The sequence below is a fragment of the Acartia tonsa genome, chromosome 7 (assembly GCF_053477335.1).
Source record: "Acartia tonsa isolate MP-2025a chromosome 7, ASM5347733v1, whole genome shotgun sequence".
NCBI classification, from domain to species: Eukaryota; Metazoa; Arthropoda; class Copepoda; order Calanoida; family Acartiidae; genus Acartia; species Acartia tonsa.
In genome coordinates this window covers 35471910-35488970 of record NC_137266.1, presented here as the reverse complement: position 1 = coordinate 35488970, position 17061 = coordinate 35471910, and the positions used below count along the sequence as shown (strand labels likewise).

At 32.2% G+C, this 17061-nt stretch overlaps 1 protein-coding gene across 9 annotated transcripts; it reads right to left on the bottom strand.

Annotated features, from left to right (window-relative positions):
- Window positions 1–550: 550 nt before the first annotated feature.
- On the bottom strand, window positions 551–16832 carry LOC145323662 (uncharacterized). 9 transcript variants are annotated; one of them, XR_013881049.1, is made up of 15 exons: window positions 16712–16832; window positions 11331–11417; window positions 10469–10514; window positions 9989–10060; window positions 9292–9355; window positions 8970–9024; window positions 8204–8265; window positions 6873–6986; window positions 5877–5926; window positions 5447–5529; window positions 4958–5020; window positions 4056–4096; window positions 2067–2262; window positions 1830–1925; window positions 551–1669 (listed from the first exon to the last, which is right to left on the bottom strand). XR_013881049.1 is itself a non-coding variant. In XM_080166082.1 (13 exons), exons 1-13 carry the CDS (start codon window positions 16731–16733, stop codon window positions 2200–2202), a joined length of 822 nt encoding a protein of 273 aa, XP_080022208.1. In that variant the 5' UTR covers window positions 16734–16832; the 3' UTR covers window positions 551–2199. The 9 variants fall into 9 exon arrangements, 1 of the variants encoding a protein (XP_080022208.1); XR_013881047.1 differs by having other exon boundaries at window positions 1830–1896; XR_013881048.1 differs by having other exon boundaries at window positions 1844–1896.
- Between the last annotated feature and the right edge of the window lie 229 nt (window positions 16833–17061).

Here is a 17061-nt window from a genome sequence, read left to right as displayed (position 1 = left end):
CAAAGTGCCCCCCCCGGGGCACTTTGATTTAGGGGGGGGCAAAATTTTACAAAATCTTCAAAATGCCCCCCCCTAGACAAAGTGCTTCGCACGCCACTGTATTCCGCTGATATTAAAATGAAAATTATAACATCCAAACCAGTTTTGTTAACGAACCTGATTTTAATTTTAGGATTTTTATTAAACAACAACATTATTTAATATTCCTGGAAAATTGTCTGTAATGCAATGCTATAAATGATTTTTCAGTATGAATAAAATCCAGCTGACATTTATAGGTCTCGGAGACATACTGGAAAATCTCTTATTTTTCTAAAGATACTAACCCCTAAATATTGTATTTTATTTGAATGACAATTTTATCATGAAACTTTTCTTTTTCTATTTCTTTCCTACCCTCCCAAAATTAATTTGAAACATACCAAACAGAACTCAAAAGTTCTCTAAAAAAAAGAAAAACATTTTCAATGAATTACTAATACCAAATAGAAACACACAAACATGAAACCTGCTACATAACTAATATACAAACAATTAAATATCTAGAAAATAATTGATACAATTTTATATTTTACAATAAATATTGGATTATTTTAACAAACATATATATAATTATACAAAAAAATTACATAGTACAACGTTATTTATTTTACAAGCTTTTATAATTAAGATTAAATTTTCAAAATTTAAAGTGTCTAAAAAAACTTTACGATAAATTTGGCACATTAGATTACAAAGTTTTTGATAAATGTCATTGTTAAAGGGAATATACACAAATTAGAGCATGTTATTTTAAGGGGAGTATGCATGAACCAAAGCATATAACTTAAGCAATTTTTGAAATATTAATTTTTTGGTTTATATAAAACAAGATCTATACTTAAATAATGTTTTGAAAATATATAGATCTTTAATGAAATGAATTGTGACAGTATTTTAGAAAAATTATTAATCAATATTTGAACATAAAATCTAGTATTTACACTGCTTTTAGGTGCTTTACTTGTGTGCTATGGTTTGCATACTCCCATATTGTCAGAATACTACAACTTTTTTTAAGGGGGGGGGGGGGGGTTAATGCAACCATCTCGTAATCAGTGAGCAAATGGCACTTAGTATTCGAATTTCCATCTGAAATTTTGCAAGAGTAATCATTGGTAGGTCTATTTTCCCTAAATCGAACAAAAAGTTGGAAAAGTAACGGCTAACTGGTGGCGGCTAAGCCATTTTGCCATTTTTTGGATATCTATATTGCAAATTAGTCACGAAACCTATCTCCACATAATACTCCAAAACGCTATCAAACGGTTCTAGACGGTAGCTGTTGGTACTAGAAGTTTTGAAAATGGTTATTGCTATCATTTAACATGAATTAAACCATAAATATGTTTTAAAAAGTTGATTCCTACGTAATTGATGATGATTTTACCATGAAAATAGGCAAAAAACGGCTAAACGGTTGCGCCTCCAGCTGTTACTTTTCCAACTTTTTGTTCGATTTAAGGAAAATAGACATACCAAGGATTACTCATGCAAAAGTTTAGATCGAAATTCGAATTCTAAGTGCCATTTGCTCACTGATTACGAGATGGTTGCATTAACCCCCCCCCCCTTTCTACAATATGCAACATATTATCCAGTATGGCTTCAAAACCGGTTCTCAGTCATACTGAAAAATCATGTATTGCATGGTATTAAAGAAAATTTTCCATGAATATTAAAATGATATTTATAAAATTAATACCAGTTTTGTTAGCCCGGGGATAAAAAAAACTGGTATTAATCTTATTATTTTTATATTAATATACATGTAAAGCTGTCTATAATACGTTGCGAAAATAACTATTAAGCTCTCATTTCTACTATACATTGTCTTAATCCTGTTCATTAATGAAGCTTATAAATAATGTAAGTTGACAAAGTGACTGAAAAATCAGCCATGTGACGTCATAAAATAAGTGTATTATCCATATCTTTTTTAGGGATTTTCTTTCCCAATTCTCTTCTCATCGTCCTCATTTTTATGACGTCACATGGCTGATTTTTGAGTCACTCTGTCCACTAACAATAATATTTATATAATTCTGGTTTAAATGTTGAAATTATGAATGGGAGCCAACGAATAAGATAATGTGATAATGAAACTTTGGGTACCAGTATAATTTACAGTCCCATGTTCCCTCTCTCCCTGATTTGACCTCACAATTGCACGTAGAGCACGTTCTCTTTGTTCTTATCCTCTTCTTCTGTCATTGGCACAGTCTGAAAATAGATAAAAAAAATGATAATGTGATCTTAACCCTTAAAAGTCGGACCCATTTTCGTACCTTAATTGGTTGTTTGGGAGGGACGTTGAACGCCCCAACCCCCTTATCATCTCAACTCCTATTAAAGCTAAATGGTTAGAAAATTTAGTGTTTGGCAAAGAATTCATGACTATCAATGAGCCAGAGGCATAATTTGTTTCCTTCACCTTTTTATTTAACATTCTTTATTTGTGGGTAAGTTTAAAAGGCTCTAATTTTCTTATCTTCAAAAAAAATTCAGAAAATGTTTACTTTTATGTAAATTTTATATCATAATTCTCATCATATAAGTTTTGGCGGCGGCAGTATAAATTAGACATAATATGAAAGACTAATTTCATAATTGAAAATATAGTAGTATGTTCATGATAATTGCTCTTAATATGACTTTCTCGAAACAAAGTATTAGAAGAATTAAGGATTTCATTTTATATTTACACCATTAACAGATTAAACATATTTTATTAAACTGTAACATTCATATAATAATATGTATCGAATAATAAGATCTCCTTATAAGATGATAAGAAAAACATTCGAAAGAAGTTTAAAGATACAAGTACAGTATGATCATATATTACTGAACAAAAGTAAAGTAAAGGCTCAAAAATCCCTCAAAATATTGTTCAAAATCTGCAAATTTAGTTTCGTTCTGGCCATTACTACTAAACATTTTGATATTTGCTTCAAGGGTCTGAAACTCGTGTCTCCAGATCTATCCACTATTGCGGTAGAAAATAGTTGGAAGCAAATATCAAATGTTATGTAGTAATGGAACAAACAAAACTAAATTGTATATTTTTAACAGCATTTTGAGGGATTTTTGAGCATTTACCTTTGTTCAGTAATATATAATCATACTGTATCAAATTTCTTTATATAACTCTTGTTTAAATAATTCTTCAAAGTTACAATATCAATAATCAATAAGTAAATAATATCCAAAGTGCTCCTTTTTTAAAATGTGTCTTATAGTTAAGTTCTTTTCACGGCCTTAGCAAAGCATCTTTGAAAACATTAGATTTAAAAAATAAAAAATTCAAATTAGCAATTTAAAAGTAATAATTAGCGTATTGTAGACCATTTTTTATGTAAAAAATTTCCTTAAGCATGAAAAATTATATTTCTTCCAAGAAAAAGCACATTGGATTTATATCGGACAGCGTTTTTCTTCTTGCATAATTTTTTAGTCAAACTACTTTTTTCCCCATACACAGTGTATTAAATTTTTTTTAAACTGAGGCTTACAGCATTAATTTAAACTCTAAATTATAAATATTATTTTATAAAAATAACCCACGCAATAGAGAGATAGCAGCAAGTTTATATTAAAGGAAAAAGACATCCAAAGGAGCGAAGCACATAAATTATAAACAATGAAAACTTATTATATGTTGTAAGGAGGGAGATTTGTTTTAGGATTATACCTATCAATGCAACTTACATTGTGCTTTTCCAGCTCGTCTATGCTTATCAATCATATGAGAGTGCCGTTAATTAGGGTGGCTTAATACGGAACACCTGTCAAAACTCTAGGCTAGTGTGATATAATAATTGAGAAGCTTCCATGAGAATTGCGGGTCAGCTTGCAATGTAAGCCATACATACATACATCAGGGGCTATTACAGAGTAGCTATGCTACATGGATCATAGAAAAACGGCACAACAATCACATAATCAATTGAAGTTGGAGAAACGTTCGTGGTGACGTAGTAATACTAATTACAGAGTAGCTGCTCTTTTAATACCTTTTCAGTGAATGGAATAGTTCTTGATGAATGAGCCAAATCTGAAAATAATTAAACAGTGTAAATCTAAAAGTACTTTTAATTGGTGTAATATAGTATTAGTAGTATCCTTATAAAACGATTGGACCATCCAAAACCCCTCTAACAGCATTTCCAAAGTGCATGCAGTTGCACTTAATTGCCTTATACCAATGGAATTAAAAAATATAATTACTCCTCTCCGCATAAGATTTTAATTTTACTTTAAAATTAAGCAGCATATAAAATTACTAAGATCCATACAATTTGAAAGGCTAAGATCTATTAAATCATATATATTGCAAACTTTAAACGAAAAAGTAAGAGAGGGCGGGAAGGTACCATCACTTAAATAAAACTAAGGATAATTGCTAGCATTAATAATTATTGTTGTCTTAAACTGAAGAAGTACTTAAATATATAATCTATTTAGATCATTATTTTCTAATACCTAATTATAATCTGAACAGTTTTAAGTACCTACGTAACTTAAACATGTAAGCAAAAGTAATTTTCTTTTTCCCTAAAAAAAATGTGACAGAAATACATATTTCATATTTTTACATACAATTTTATAGACTTGGCAAATTATACAAACTAATGTAATAAAAATACAAGAACACCAGTTTATTTATGTGGTATTTATTGGGTGGGTGCGGGGGGGGGGGTTAATATCCTCAATCAAACATTTTATAACACCCCGCCCTATAACAAATTTACCCCAAAACAGAACACCATAGTTTTAATAGAAATTTTTTGGCACAATGTCATTTTTTGTTGAGGTTATTATCCTCCAACGGCAACACCCCCCCAAATAAATTAAATTTCAGCGAGATTATCTAGACATATCCAGGTTTTGGCCAGACTAACTAGGTGAAATATACCTGAGTATGCTGGAGGATTATCATGGCCCATATCCTCTTCTATCAGGATGTGGTATCCGGTACCTGTAAAATATTAGTTATTTCTTTCATCGTATTATAAACCGCTTTCCGCGGATACAGAATGTACAGTTTTAATCTTATGATTGTACATTTCTATATTCGTAGAAAGCTGGATGATAGACATAGTTTTTTTCGTATGGATGAGAACCGGTTCCTATCCACCGGATTCGAATGAATACGAGAAAAACATATATTCACTTCAGGGACCTAAAGGGATAAGACAATGGCCGATAAATTGATGTACTAAATTAAACTCCCAAAGTAGATTACAATTAGTGGTTGAAGCGGTTGGACACTCAACTTAATGAACAACCCAACCAAAATTCAATAAAAGTCCTTAAAGTTGTTGATCCAACGAAGAGGAAAATGTTATTATAAAATTTCGGGACTAGTGTAATGAACAGACCATTCCTTCCTGGAATATCTTACCTGTTTCAGCTTGGAACTCATTGTTGAGGAAACTAATCACTTTAGCCTTTCTGATCTTCAACAGTTGATAGTAGGAATACACACTAAAAAGGGTAAAAACAATTTAAAAGTTATTCAATCATGGAAAGAAAACCAAGTTTCGGGTTTCGTCATATTTTCACAGTATTTTTTTATGGGTTCTTCAGGTTAGGTAAAGTTAATGATTGCCGATTAGGTTAGGGTAGTTTATGTAAGCACTGAATCTCTAAAGTTAGTATTCAGATACACAGAAAAAAAATATCCATTGGGTTAGGTTATATTGAGTACAGGCAACGCAGGGGTTAGTGATAAGAAAATATACACCAAACCCTTTTTTTTCAATTCCTTTAAAAAGAGAGGGGGGTTCAGTGCTCAATAGGCACTTTATGGGAAAGTACCATAAAAATCTTACCTCAAAATAAAATAAGAAGTGATGAGCAAGAACAGAACTGTGATAATCATCTAAAAATAATTTATAATAAATAAAAGAAAGGATTTACCAAGAGGTATTTTTTTGGCGTAATTCCGTAAAGTTAAGTGTTGGGTTGTAGTCAAATGCTCTGTTAAGTCAAAGTGTCCTTAATTATAATCAAATTTATATATAAATGAACCATTTGACTTAATAAAAGCATTTGACTTCAACAAAAACCCCAACTTTACGAAATTAAGGGAAAAAATGGCTGTCTTTTATAAGTTTTGATTAAAAAATATATGCTTATTAAAAATACTTGACCATCATACCAATATAATTAGTAATTACCTCTAAAACTCTAGCACAGGTAAGTAAAGAATACTTGACCATCATACCAATATGATTACCTCTAGAACTCCAGCATAGGTAAGTACAGCATACTTGACCATCATACCAATATAATTACCTCTAGAACTCCAGCATAGGAGAGTACAGCATACTTGACCATTATACCAATATAATTACCTCTAGAACTGAAGCATATGTAAGTACAGCATACTTGACCATTATACCAATATAATTACCTCTAGAACTCCAGCATAGGCAAGTACAGCATACTTGATCATCATATCAATATAATTACCTCTAGAACTCCAGCATAGGTAAGTACAGCATACTTGACCATTTATCAATATAATTACCTCTAGAACTCTAACACAGGTAAGTTCAGCATACTTGACCATTATACCAATATAATTACCTCTAGAACTCTAGCACAGGTAAGTACAGCATACTTGACCATTATACCAATATAATTACCTCTAGAACTCCAGCATAGGTAAGTACAGCATACTTGACTATCATACCAATATTATTACCTCTAGAACTCCAGCACAGGTAAGTACAGCATACCTGACTATCATACCAATATAATTACCTCTAGAACTCCAGCATAGGTAAGTACAGCATACTTGACTATCATACCAATATTATTACCTCTAGAACTCCAGCATAGGTAAGTACCGCATACTTGACCATCATACCAATAAAGTTGGCGATTGTGACCAGCACATTTACAACAACCCAGGGGAAGATAAAGGTGGCTTTTTCCTAAAATAAATGATCATTTAAAGAAGACTAAGTTTTCTCAAAAATGACAAATTACATTCCTAACATTTGAACTCGGTTGGGCTATGTATGAGCTATAATAATTGATATTAAGGAGTATATAGAAACGTCTCGAAATGCTTTAAAAAAACTCGACTCAATCTGGGGTCTATCTCTGATATTTTAAGTACTTTGTACGAGTAAAACGTCTAAAAACTAAGCCTAGTATGAACAAAATACTGGAACTATAGGAGATAGACCCTAGATTGTGTAGATTTATTTGTAAAGCATGGCAAGATGCTTCTATTTCTATAGACACCTTATAGCTCATATATAGCCCATCTGAGGTCAAGTCTTATGAAGGTAATTTTCAGGTATAACGTATAACCAACAAGCGAAAAAATCTAAACTAATATTTGAGGGCAGATGTGTTCCCCCCCCCCCCAACGACAGCTGAAATGCCCTCTTTTTCGAAATAAAACTTTCGTCATGATATAAATAAATATTTAATCACATATTTAGAAATTTTATTGTACTGTGGGGAAAAAGTATTACTCATTGGCTACTTATAGGGGCTCTAAACTAGTGGAGATATTAAACAAAGGAATTTTAAGGGAAAGGGGAATGGAAAATTGTTTTCATCAACTTATAAACACCGCACCAATTAGGTTATTTTTTTTATTTTAGGTGAGCTTCATATAGGTCCTGTGGTAGTTTTAGGCTATATATTTTCAGATTTAAGTCTTGGAGTAGTTTTAAGATATATTTTCTAGCGCCTCTCTAACCTTTCAATACAGATCCCCTAGATATGGGGGTTTTAGCCGATAGTTTTCCTAACTAGTAATTATAAATCTGTTCATCGTTACCTATAGATGTTTTCATCCTTGTTTAAGCTAAAAAGTGCTAGCTCTAGATGACATCTGCGTAGTGTACCATTGTCATATAAAGCTTGCTGTGTCCAGTATAACTTCAAAACCGATTAATATCCACCGGATTTGAACCAGTTCCCTCCCAGCCATACTGAAAAATCATGTATAGCATTCTATTACAACCAATTTTCCATGAATAATACATCAAAAATCATAAAATTAATGCCAGTTTTTTGAGCCCCGGTCTTCGGCCCCTCGGGGCTTACAAAACTGGTTTTAATCTCATATCTTTTTATTTTATTATCCACGGAAAGCTGTCTATATTGCGATGCGATAAATAATTCTACTTACTGTTCTAATTCCATGGATAAGAATAGATGAAACAACAATCATGAACAAGGATTCAACCAAAACTAATATATCAAAAAGAAAACATTAGAATTAGAAAATATGTTTTAATGAGAAAAAAATCCATTAAAGAAAAACTAAAAGATTGAGTCAAATATAGCCCCTTCCACCCCGAGTCTCAAGGCTAGGCTAACTGGATGTTGGTAAACATAATAAATAAATTTGGGAATGGTTGATGATACAAATAAGGTATAGCCAACAAACCAATTTGATTGCAAGACCTTTCACTGGAAGTCCCTTCTGTACATGATAAGTTGCGCCTTACCTTTAATGTCTCGCATGTGACACAGGTAAAGGTAAAACAATAAACGCATTTAGTTATGACTGGGTTAGGTAGAGATTCGAACCAAATCTCGAATGATCTCGAAAACAAACAATCTTTAATTCTAAGTAAAGTTTTGCTAAGTTTAAGGCTATTTTGTATGGGGTAATTAAAGTCCAATAGATAAAAGTGATGTGAAATCCCCTCTAAAAAAACAAAACTACTTGTATCAACTAAAGAAGTTTAAAGGGTTTATTTTTAGATGTGAGTTGCAAATTGAGATTTTAAAAACGTCATTTTACTTTTAAAATAAAAAATAAGCTTTGGGCAAATTCCCTTGAAGCTAGGGGCAAAGCCACTTTGTCTGTCTAAACTAAAAATCCTACTAACCATCAAACTGAAATACCTCGCCTTTACAGTGAAGCTTTATATAAATAAACTTCTTACTTTCAATACCATTAGAACCAATTTCCAAAATAGCATGCTCCGTTATTTCATCCATCTAGAAAAAATATTTTATAGAAAAATATGTTAAAATCAACTAGGTACAAAATATTTGTTTATATTTTAGAAAATTATTTTAATCAGCAGATTTATATTTGAGACAATAAAATAATTCATAAATCTTAACATTATTAACAAATTAATCAATTTGTCAAATATTGAAGTATTTGGAGAATTTTTGTAGCGTAATTACTATATAATTAGCATTTGTCCACTACATCCTTATTTAATTCCGTCCTAGTAATTAACTAATTCATATTGCCACCTTATTCTGTAAAGTCAAAGAAGGTACATCATCTTCAAGGCTTGCTTCAGTACTGTTCTCAATACTAAAAAGATATTTTAAAGGTTAGCCACGTACTTTTTATTACATAACTAAATGATAGAAATTTATGCATTTTCTCGGCTGCTACTTAAGATAAGCAGCTGTGAAGATCCTATTTTTTCAGCATCCAGTTTACAACAACACATAGTCCGCCTATCTCTCAGGCATGCTAAAAATGACAATCTATTTTGATAAAGGTTTCGTGATCATTTACCTCATCTTTAATTTCCTAACTTTTTTATGATCACGAAACTAAACATCTGCTCTATAACTCACTTTATCCGTATGTCAATACATTGCTTTTATGAATGTTGTATCCTTGTATTTTTGGGATCTAGTGCAGTTTACATTAACATGTTCCTGGTAACGATTATCTCCAAAAACCTATACTGCTACCTGCCAAACGAATGATCATACTTGTATACTTGTAATGCCAACACAATGAGTTTAGAGGCCTGTAATTTATCTAGAATTGCCAAGATGGCCTAAGGATGCACAGGGAAAGCTTCTTAGAAGAAAACACGTGGAAAATAAGTTGTTAATTAAAACTTTGGGAGAGCATAATCTATATGTTCCACCGTTAGGCCCTTAACAGCTTTTAAAGTTCACAATTTAAAAAAATACTCTACACTATTACCTTTTATCAGCAGAAAGTTGATTTCTGAGGCTCTCATAGTTCAAGTACCGCTGTGGATTACCAATCATCATACTAAATAAAATAAATATCATTTTTTTGTGCGTGTTTAGTAGCAAAGCTACTCTATAATTCAAAATTTCCGTATGTCTGTCTATTCATCGGCTGAACTGAATTTTTAAATGGCATAGTTGATATTAATCGCATCATATCATAGACAGCAAACTGATTTTAAAGTGAAAAACCAGTTTTGATAGCCCGGGACTTCAAAAACTGTATGTAATACATAAAGATAAAGGATTTTTCAGTTTAGCTGAGAAACAGTCCTAATCCAACGGAAATTAATCGCTGTAGAAGCCCTAATGGAAGGAAAGTTATATAGTAGCTTTGCCGTTTTCTTCTAATGGAACGGTTTTTTATTGGCGGAAAAGTTAAAGGCAAAAAATATTTTTTTCAGGTTGACTATCATTCTTAAATACATACCTGGCAATGAGCATAGCTACTATGTTCACCAGGACATAGGTTATACCTAAATTAAAAGAAAAAAATAAGAATGATTATGTCATATAGTAGAGAATTACAGAAATCTTTCCACAAATACCAAAATGAAAACTAGTTTTGTTAACCCCGAGGAGCCGAAGGCCTGGGCTAACAAAACTGATATTTATTCTATGATTTTTGTTTTAATATTCGTTAAAATTGTCTGTAATACGATGCTATTCATAATTTTTTTGGTATGGCTGTAACCGGTTCCAATCAAGTGGATATTTATATATTTCGATGCCATACTGGAATATGTGTTACAAGGATGACAACAACCATAAAAACAAAACAAAAAAATATATGAAGATATGTAACAAAAGAAACATATAGTGTAGATAGTTTAGAAGTCCAGAAAATCATGATTACTCCTAATCGTTTCAGACAGATGGACGGACCGACGGACATATATGTGAATTTTGAATGGTAGATTTGCTACCAAAAGGTCTACGAGAAAATTTTGGAGAAATAAACTTTTTATTATTGAAAAAAATAAAAGATGTTGAACTCTCAACTTTTCAAATATTAACAAATTCTATTTTTAAGGACAAATTAGTCAAATCTAAAAATTTTAGCAAATTAAGGATACAATTTATCAGTTTTCTTGATATAAATATTTGGTACAACAGGATTAGTTTTCATGAAAACTTATGCATTTTCGAACTTATATGAAGACTTCATTTCATGTAAAGATATACAAACCTTGTGTCCTAGATTGATTAGGCTTGGTGGGAAAGCATTGGAATTTTGTTTGAATTGATGGAAGAAGTGAAAACTATATTCCTTTTTTAAATCATTAAATTACCTATATACAGACATTGAATTTTCAGATTGATTCCACATAGCCCTCTGTGAATGTAGACTGTTGGAAAGAGTCGGCTCTGCACACCTTCTAAATAGATTAATAATAGATTATTACATTTTAGACCCTAGCCTCTAGCAGCTACGACCCTAGCCTCTAGGGGCTATGTATTCTTAGAGGCAGAGAAGGGCTAGTAAAATAGTTTAAAACCCTCTTAAGACTTAAATCTGAAAAAATAATGGCCTAAAGCCATCAAAGGAGCCATGTGAAGCATCACTGAATTTGAAAATTCCAACTGTTCAGTTGTTATGGAAATCTTAAGCTAAAAACATAAAACCTTACTACTTAATATATTAGACTAGCGACTACGCCCCTAGAAGCCTCTAGGGGCACCTAAGATGGGAGTGTGAAAAGTTTACCCCCCCCCTTTTCGATTTCATTTTTTTAAAGGGGGGGGGGGTGGTGGAAATACCCTCCCCCAAAATATTTAAAAACCTTCCCTAGACCTGTAAGAAGCTTTACTGCAAAGAACAACCATAACGGTTCAACGGTTAGCGTGATCCTTCGCTACAGACAAAAAAAGCTTACTACTTTATATTATAATTATTATTATATGTATACACACATTTAATTTTTTAACTATTTATTTGCGGAATACATATGTTTCTCTATAAAAATAGATCATCAGTTCCAATTAAGATGTATAAAATAAGAGTTAAAAAGATATATGTCCATGCATTTTGAATCCTTTTTTATATTATAGGATTATAAGATTGAAAGATATAACATGATATATTGTGTTTTGTGTCTGAAAATAAAGATTTCGAAAATAAGAGGCTTTAATTGATTATACTTTTTAGAGAAGGTTGGCAAATGTCTTGATGTGGTTTTAAGCTATCTTCCTGACATTCCCGCATTCCCCATAGGCATGGGGCGTAGCAACTAATACAAAGATATAGAAATAATCATTACAAAACTTTGATTAGGCCATACAAAAGGGTGCAACCTATTTTTCTCTGTGTTTACATATTTTTAAAAATTCTTTGATGGAACTACTCCTTGAAGTAAAAATCCTAATTTAACCAAAAGAACAACAAAAAAAATATGCTCTATAATTAATGATTATTCTCTCTAGTTAGAATACTCGATTGTCAAAGTCACATAATCAGCTGTCAGTCTCATACAAGACAACCCTATAAGCCGCAGAACACCCTCAATCAAAGAAGCTGCTGCCCCAAACCCATCCACGATTCTTTGATGATGCCATTTTTATTATCGCAAACCGCAGTTGCATTCATGCCGCAGACAAAACAAGCCTTGCGAATTCAAGGTTGCTTAGCGGCTAGTAGGAACATAGGAACAACACCCAAAATCAAAAAAAGCCTGAGCCAACTTTCACCATGTAAACCCTAATTCGTACCGACCGAAGCCAAAGCCCTGAATATCAGGGCACTTAAAAGCAGATCAATCTTTTAGGATAAATATTTCGTTTATATAAATAAGATTATTTAGTTTCAATATATATTCAATGCAAAGATAATTGAAAAAAATAAAGAAAATTAAGGATGACTACATCCATAAGTAACGACGCTCTTAATATAATATATATTCTAAGAAATGTCAAGCAGAGGATCCATATCGGTTCAGAGGTTAGAGAGATCCTTTTCTAAAAGACAAAAAAGGCTTACTACTTTATATAAAAAAAGGAACTAATTGGTAAAGGAAAACTTCATCCTATATTTCAGCCATCTATCTAGTATAAAAGCTTCCTACATACAAACGTACGGATATTTCAAATTATAATGTAGCAACGTTTATAACAAAATTAATGAAAATGTTATATTTGTTTTAACATATTTGTCTCATTTACTAATTGACGAAAATAAACTAATATTGTTTTTATGTTAAATATTCAACCTACACATTTCTGGATTTTTGTTAATTCTTATTTAGAATATTTTTTAATTAACTTTAGTACATCTTTAATTAACATGGAAAAATACAACTTTTTATCTCTTTTATCTATTAATCACTTGTGCTAGTACAAAATATCCAAAAAATCAACTCCAAGACCTATTTAAAGCTTCTATGAAGAACTCAGTTGTTCAGTGGTTAGCGAACTGTTAACGGACAAAAAAAACTATTATACCTACTTTAAATTATAGGTAGGGCATTTGGGAAAATAAAAAATATTTTTTTCCCCTAAATACTGTTGACAAGAATTAAATTCTCTAATGGAAGTAACCCTTTTGATTGAAGACTAAAGAAAAAAAATCGGCTGCACCCCTGGATAAAATTATACTAATAAATTCTCTACAATTCGAAGTCCGTCTGTCAATAAGAAACGGTATAGGGATATAGTGATCTTCTCGGCAGGTATTCAGTAATGCCAAGAAGATCAATAATGAATGGCTGAAACTTTTTGTGAAGATTCAATATAATAAGCATTCAGTTTTTAACCTACTTGGTTGTTGTTGTAGCAATGATTCTCTGAAGTTAGGACTCAGAGGCACACGGAGACTGGAAGTGAGAATACTTTGGCCAATCTTAGATTGGTAAGCTTCGCGCACAGCTGATTGTATTCTATGATACATTACAAGCTGACCCGCAATTCTCGTGGAAGCTACTCAATTATTACATCACCCTTGCCTAGAGTTTTGGCAGGTGTTCCATTATTAGGCCACCCTAATTAATGGCACTCTTATACGAGGAGCATGGATGAGGGAAAGCATGGTTAGAGCTGCTTGATTTGTAGAATCCTAACTTCCTACAAATCTCCCCCCTTACAACCCTAGGGCATCTTAGGGAAGGTTGCGTGATCATAATCTGACAAATTGCAACAGCATTTATCAACCAAGTGCAAAGTCTATGTGGGGACTTGAACTCGGTTTCTCCCAACCGCAGCGTAGTGCGCCAACCACTACACTATGGGACACCCTTAACCTACTTGGTCCGTCAGTCTGTCGATCATACAAATACATATTTTTAAGGTAAAATGCTATGGACTTTTTACTTTTACATGTAGATATTTATTTTTGCTCTATAACTCACTTTGTCCGTTGGTCTAATTACCATTTGTGGTGTTTCGCTACTTAAAGATGTTGTCATCCTTGCTTTTAATAAACGCTGCCTATAGCTATTAACTTGGATACACACACAGACGAACACACCCTAAATGCAGTTTTGCCGTACAATAATTCAGAATAAGAGATAAATATTCGTGAAATTGATCCTATTTATTATCCTATAATATTTTTTTAAAATCATAAATAAAGTAATTTTATTTTACATTTAAAAATATAAAGGGATAGTTGCATGAAGTGCATTTCAAAAAATGATTTCAAGCATGAGTTACAAGAATACCGTTTGACATAGGTATGAAATTTTGTACTACAAGAAACAACAAACAATTTGGCACCACTAAAATTGTCGTCACGCTGTTTTGGTGGAAAAAAAGACAACCATTTAAATGCAAATATCACAAGATTTATAGTTGTAGTTTAAATCATATTAAATAGGAAAAAATTATGCGGTTCACTATATTTAAGTTTAAATGCATTTCGTGCAACTACCCCTTTACTTCTAGGGCAAAATTTATTGAGCCCTATCATTCTTACACCAAAGATATATACCCCCCCCCCCCCCCCCAACACAAATAAACAGTTAGACGTACTTGGGCATGTTCGGAATAAATTTTAATTTTACAATTAGCTTTCTAGGATAGCTTTCCCTATCCGAGATATGTACGAGGTTGGTGTATCCAGAAAAGTTCACGGTAAAATGTTAAGGAAGCGTACCTTTAAAATTAAATACAAACAACTTTATAGGCTAGTGTCCAATTACAAATATGTTTTGACTAGCGGTTTCGCCCCTATCATGTAAAGTCTCTGAATTCGTAGAGAAAGAGATCGATGAGCAGAAAAAGAGCTTAAAACCATCCCAAGAGTTATATCTAAAATAATATCCCAAAACCAACCCGCTTTATAAACCTTACTACAATATATTGATAATTATATATATAACCAGCAGGAATAAGACTATAAATAATATGAAACAAGGATGACAACATTCATAAAAGCGAAGCTCTGAAACGATAGGACACACGGACATTAACACTTGTATAGTGTCAGAACTGAATAATCAGAATATAAATGCATCAGTACAAACAATATTTTAAGAAAATTTGTTGCAAAACTGCATAAATAGATGATAATGTTTAAGGACATAGTTACATTTTTGGGACTTGTTTAAAGATATGCTTCGCTTATAACATTGTACCTTGTTGTAGTAGGAATCAGTTTTCAAAAAATCAGGAGAATCGTAAAATTTTTTTTGTCAAAAAAGTTAAAAATCGACATGTTTAAAATGGACGTACGGACATTCTGGTATTGTTTATAGAGTTGCTACGCTTTCTAAATTGTACCTAACTACTATAGGAATCATCATGCAAAGTTTGGAATCGATAGAACAATTCTAACCTGTTTAAATTAACGAAAAGAGCTAACTTTCTGTGACGGAAGTACGGACGGATCGACCCTAATTATAGAAAAGCTTAGCTTTTAAAAAGCAATAATGCATAAGAAGCTAGATAAAATACGTACTCTTTGCGGTGCCAGACATTTGTTGCAAATTTCATAAGCCAATTATAATAATAAATTAACAAGATCTGTGTGAATGTAACAAAGGATCTCGCTAACCACTTAACCGATATGGTTCCCCTTTGCAGGGTAGCACTTCATTGACAAGGATTAACAAGATCTGTGTGAATGTAACAAAGGATATCGCTAACCACTTAACCAATATGGTTCTCCTTTACAGGGCAGCTCTTCATTGGTAATGGGAAGATTTTTAACTATTTTGGGGGGAGGTTTAATCTACCTTCCCAAGAGGAAGAAATCCTTAGAAAAAAGTACACCGACCAAAAATATATCAAACTAACTCTTTTTTAAAAACTACAATTGAAAGTGAGGGGGGCCTCTAGGAGCGTAACCGGTAGTACCAATTATAACAATACAATTACATGTAAATATATTCATCTGTCTGTCTGTCTGTCAAGATCTTATCATTTCATAATCAGGGATCTAAAGGGACATCACAATGGCCGATAAAAGATGTACAACCCCAATGATGATACACAAAATTACTCCTTCTATAGATTAAAATCAGTGGTTCAAACTCAACTTAATGAACCAACCAATCAAAACACAGTTAAAATCCCCAAAATTGTTTATTTAACGAATAAGGCAACGCTATTTTAAAACTTCGGGGACTAGTACTACTGATAAACAGCTCAATGTCCTCTCCCTCCCTAGTTCTTACTATCTGTCGATTTATAAAAACATTTTACCGTAAACTGTACTATGTCCCAAAGAAGTTCTACTTACCACTCGGATTTGGTTGCGTCATTTTCAAGTTTCTCTGAAATTAATCTGATCAATCATGTTCCAGCCAAATTAAACAAGATAAAGGAATGCAAAAGACCTAACAAGGACGAAAACAGCCAAATAACATAAAATTAAAGAAATTTAAAGACCTAAAAAGCATGAAAAAATCATACATTTTAAAAGAAAAACACACTACAGTACCTCAAAAAAGATACCTATTTAATCTTAACGCTTCTAGGTGAAACAAAAAAACTATAATTGTAGAAAAGATTAGAATTTAATAACCTGTGATAAATATGCTAATAAACAGGTATTTTCCAGTATGGCTTTGAAACAGATTAAATATCCGC

Excerpts from the sequence above, each read along its gene's own strand:
- LOC145323662 (XM_080166082.1), bottom strand. The coding sequence starts at position 16,733 with ATGACGCAACCAAATCCGAGTG. Across the intron at positions 11,418-16,711 it reads GACGCAACCAAATCCGAGTG|AAGGTGTGCAGAGCCGACTC; the intron begins GTAAGTAGAACT and ends TAATCTATTTAG. Across the intron at positions 5,927-6,872 it reads CCTATGCTGGAGTTCTAGAG|ATGATTATCACAGTTCTGTT; the intron begins GTAATAATATTG and ends AATTATTTTTAG.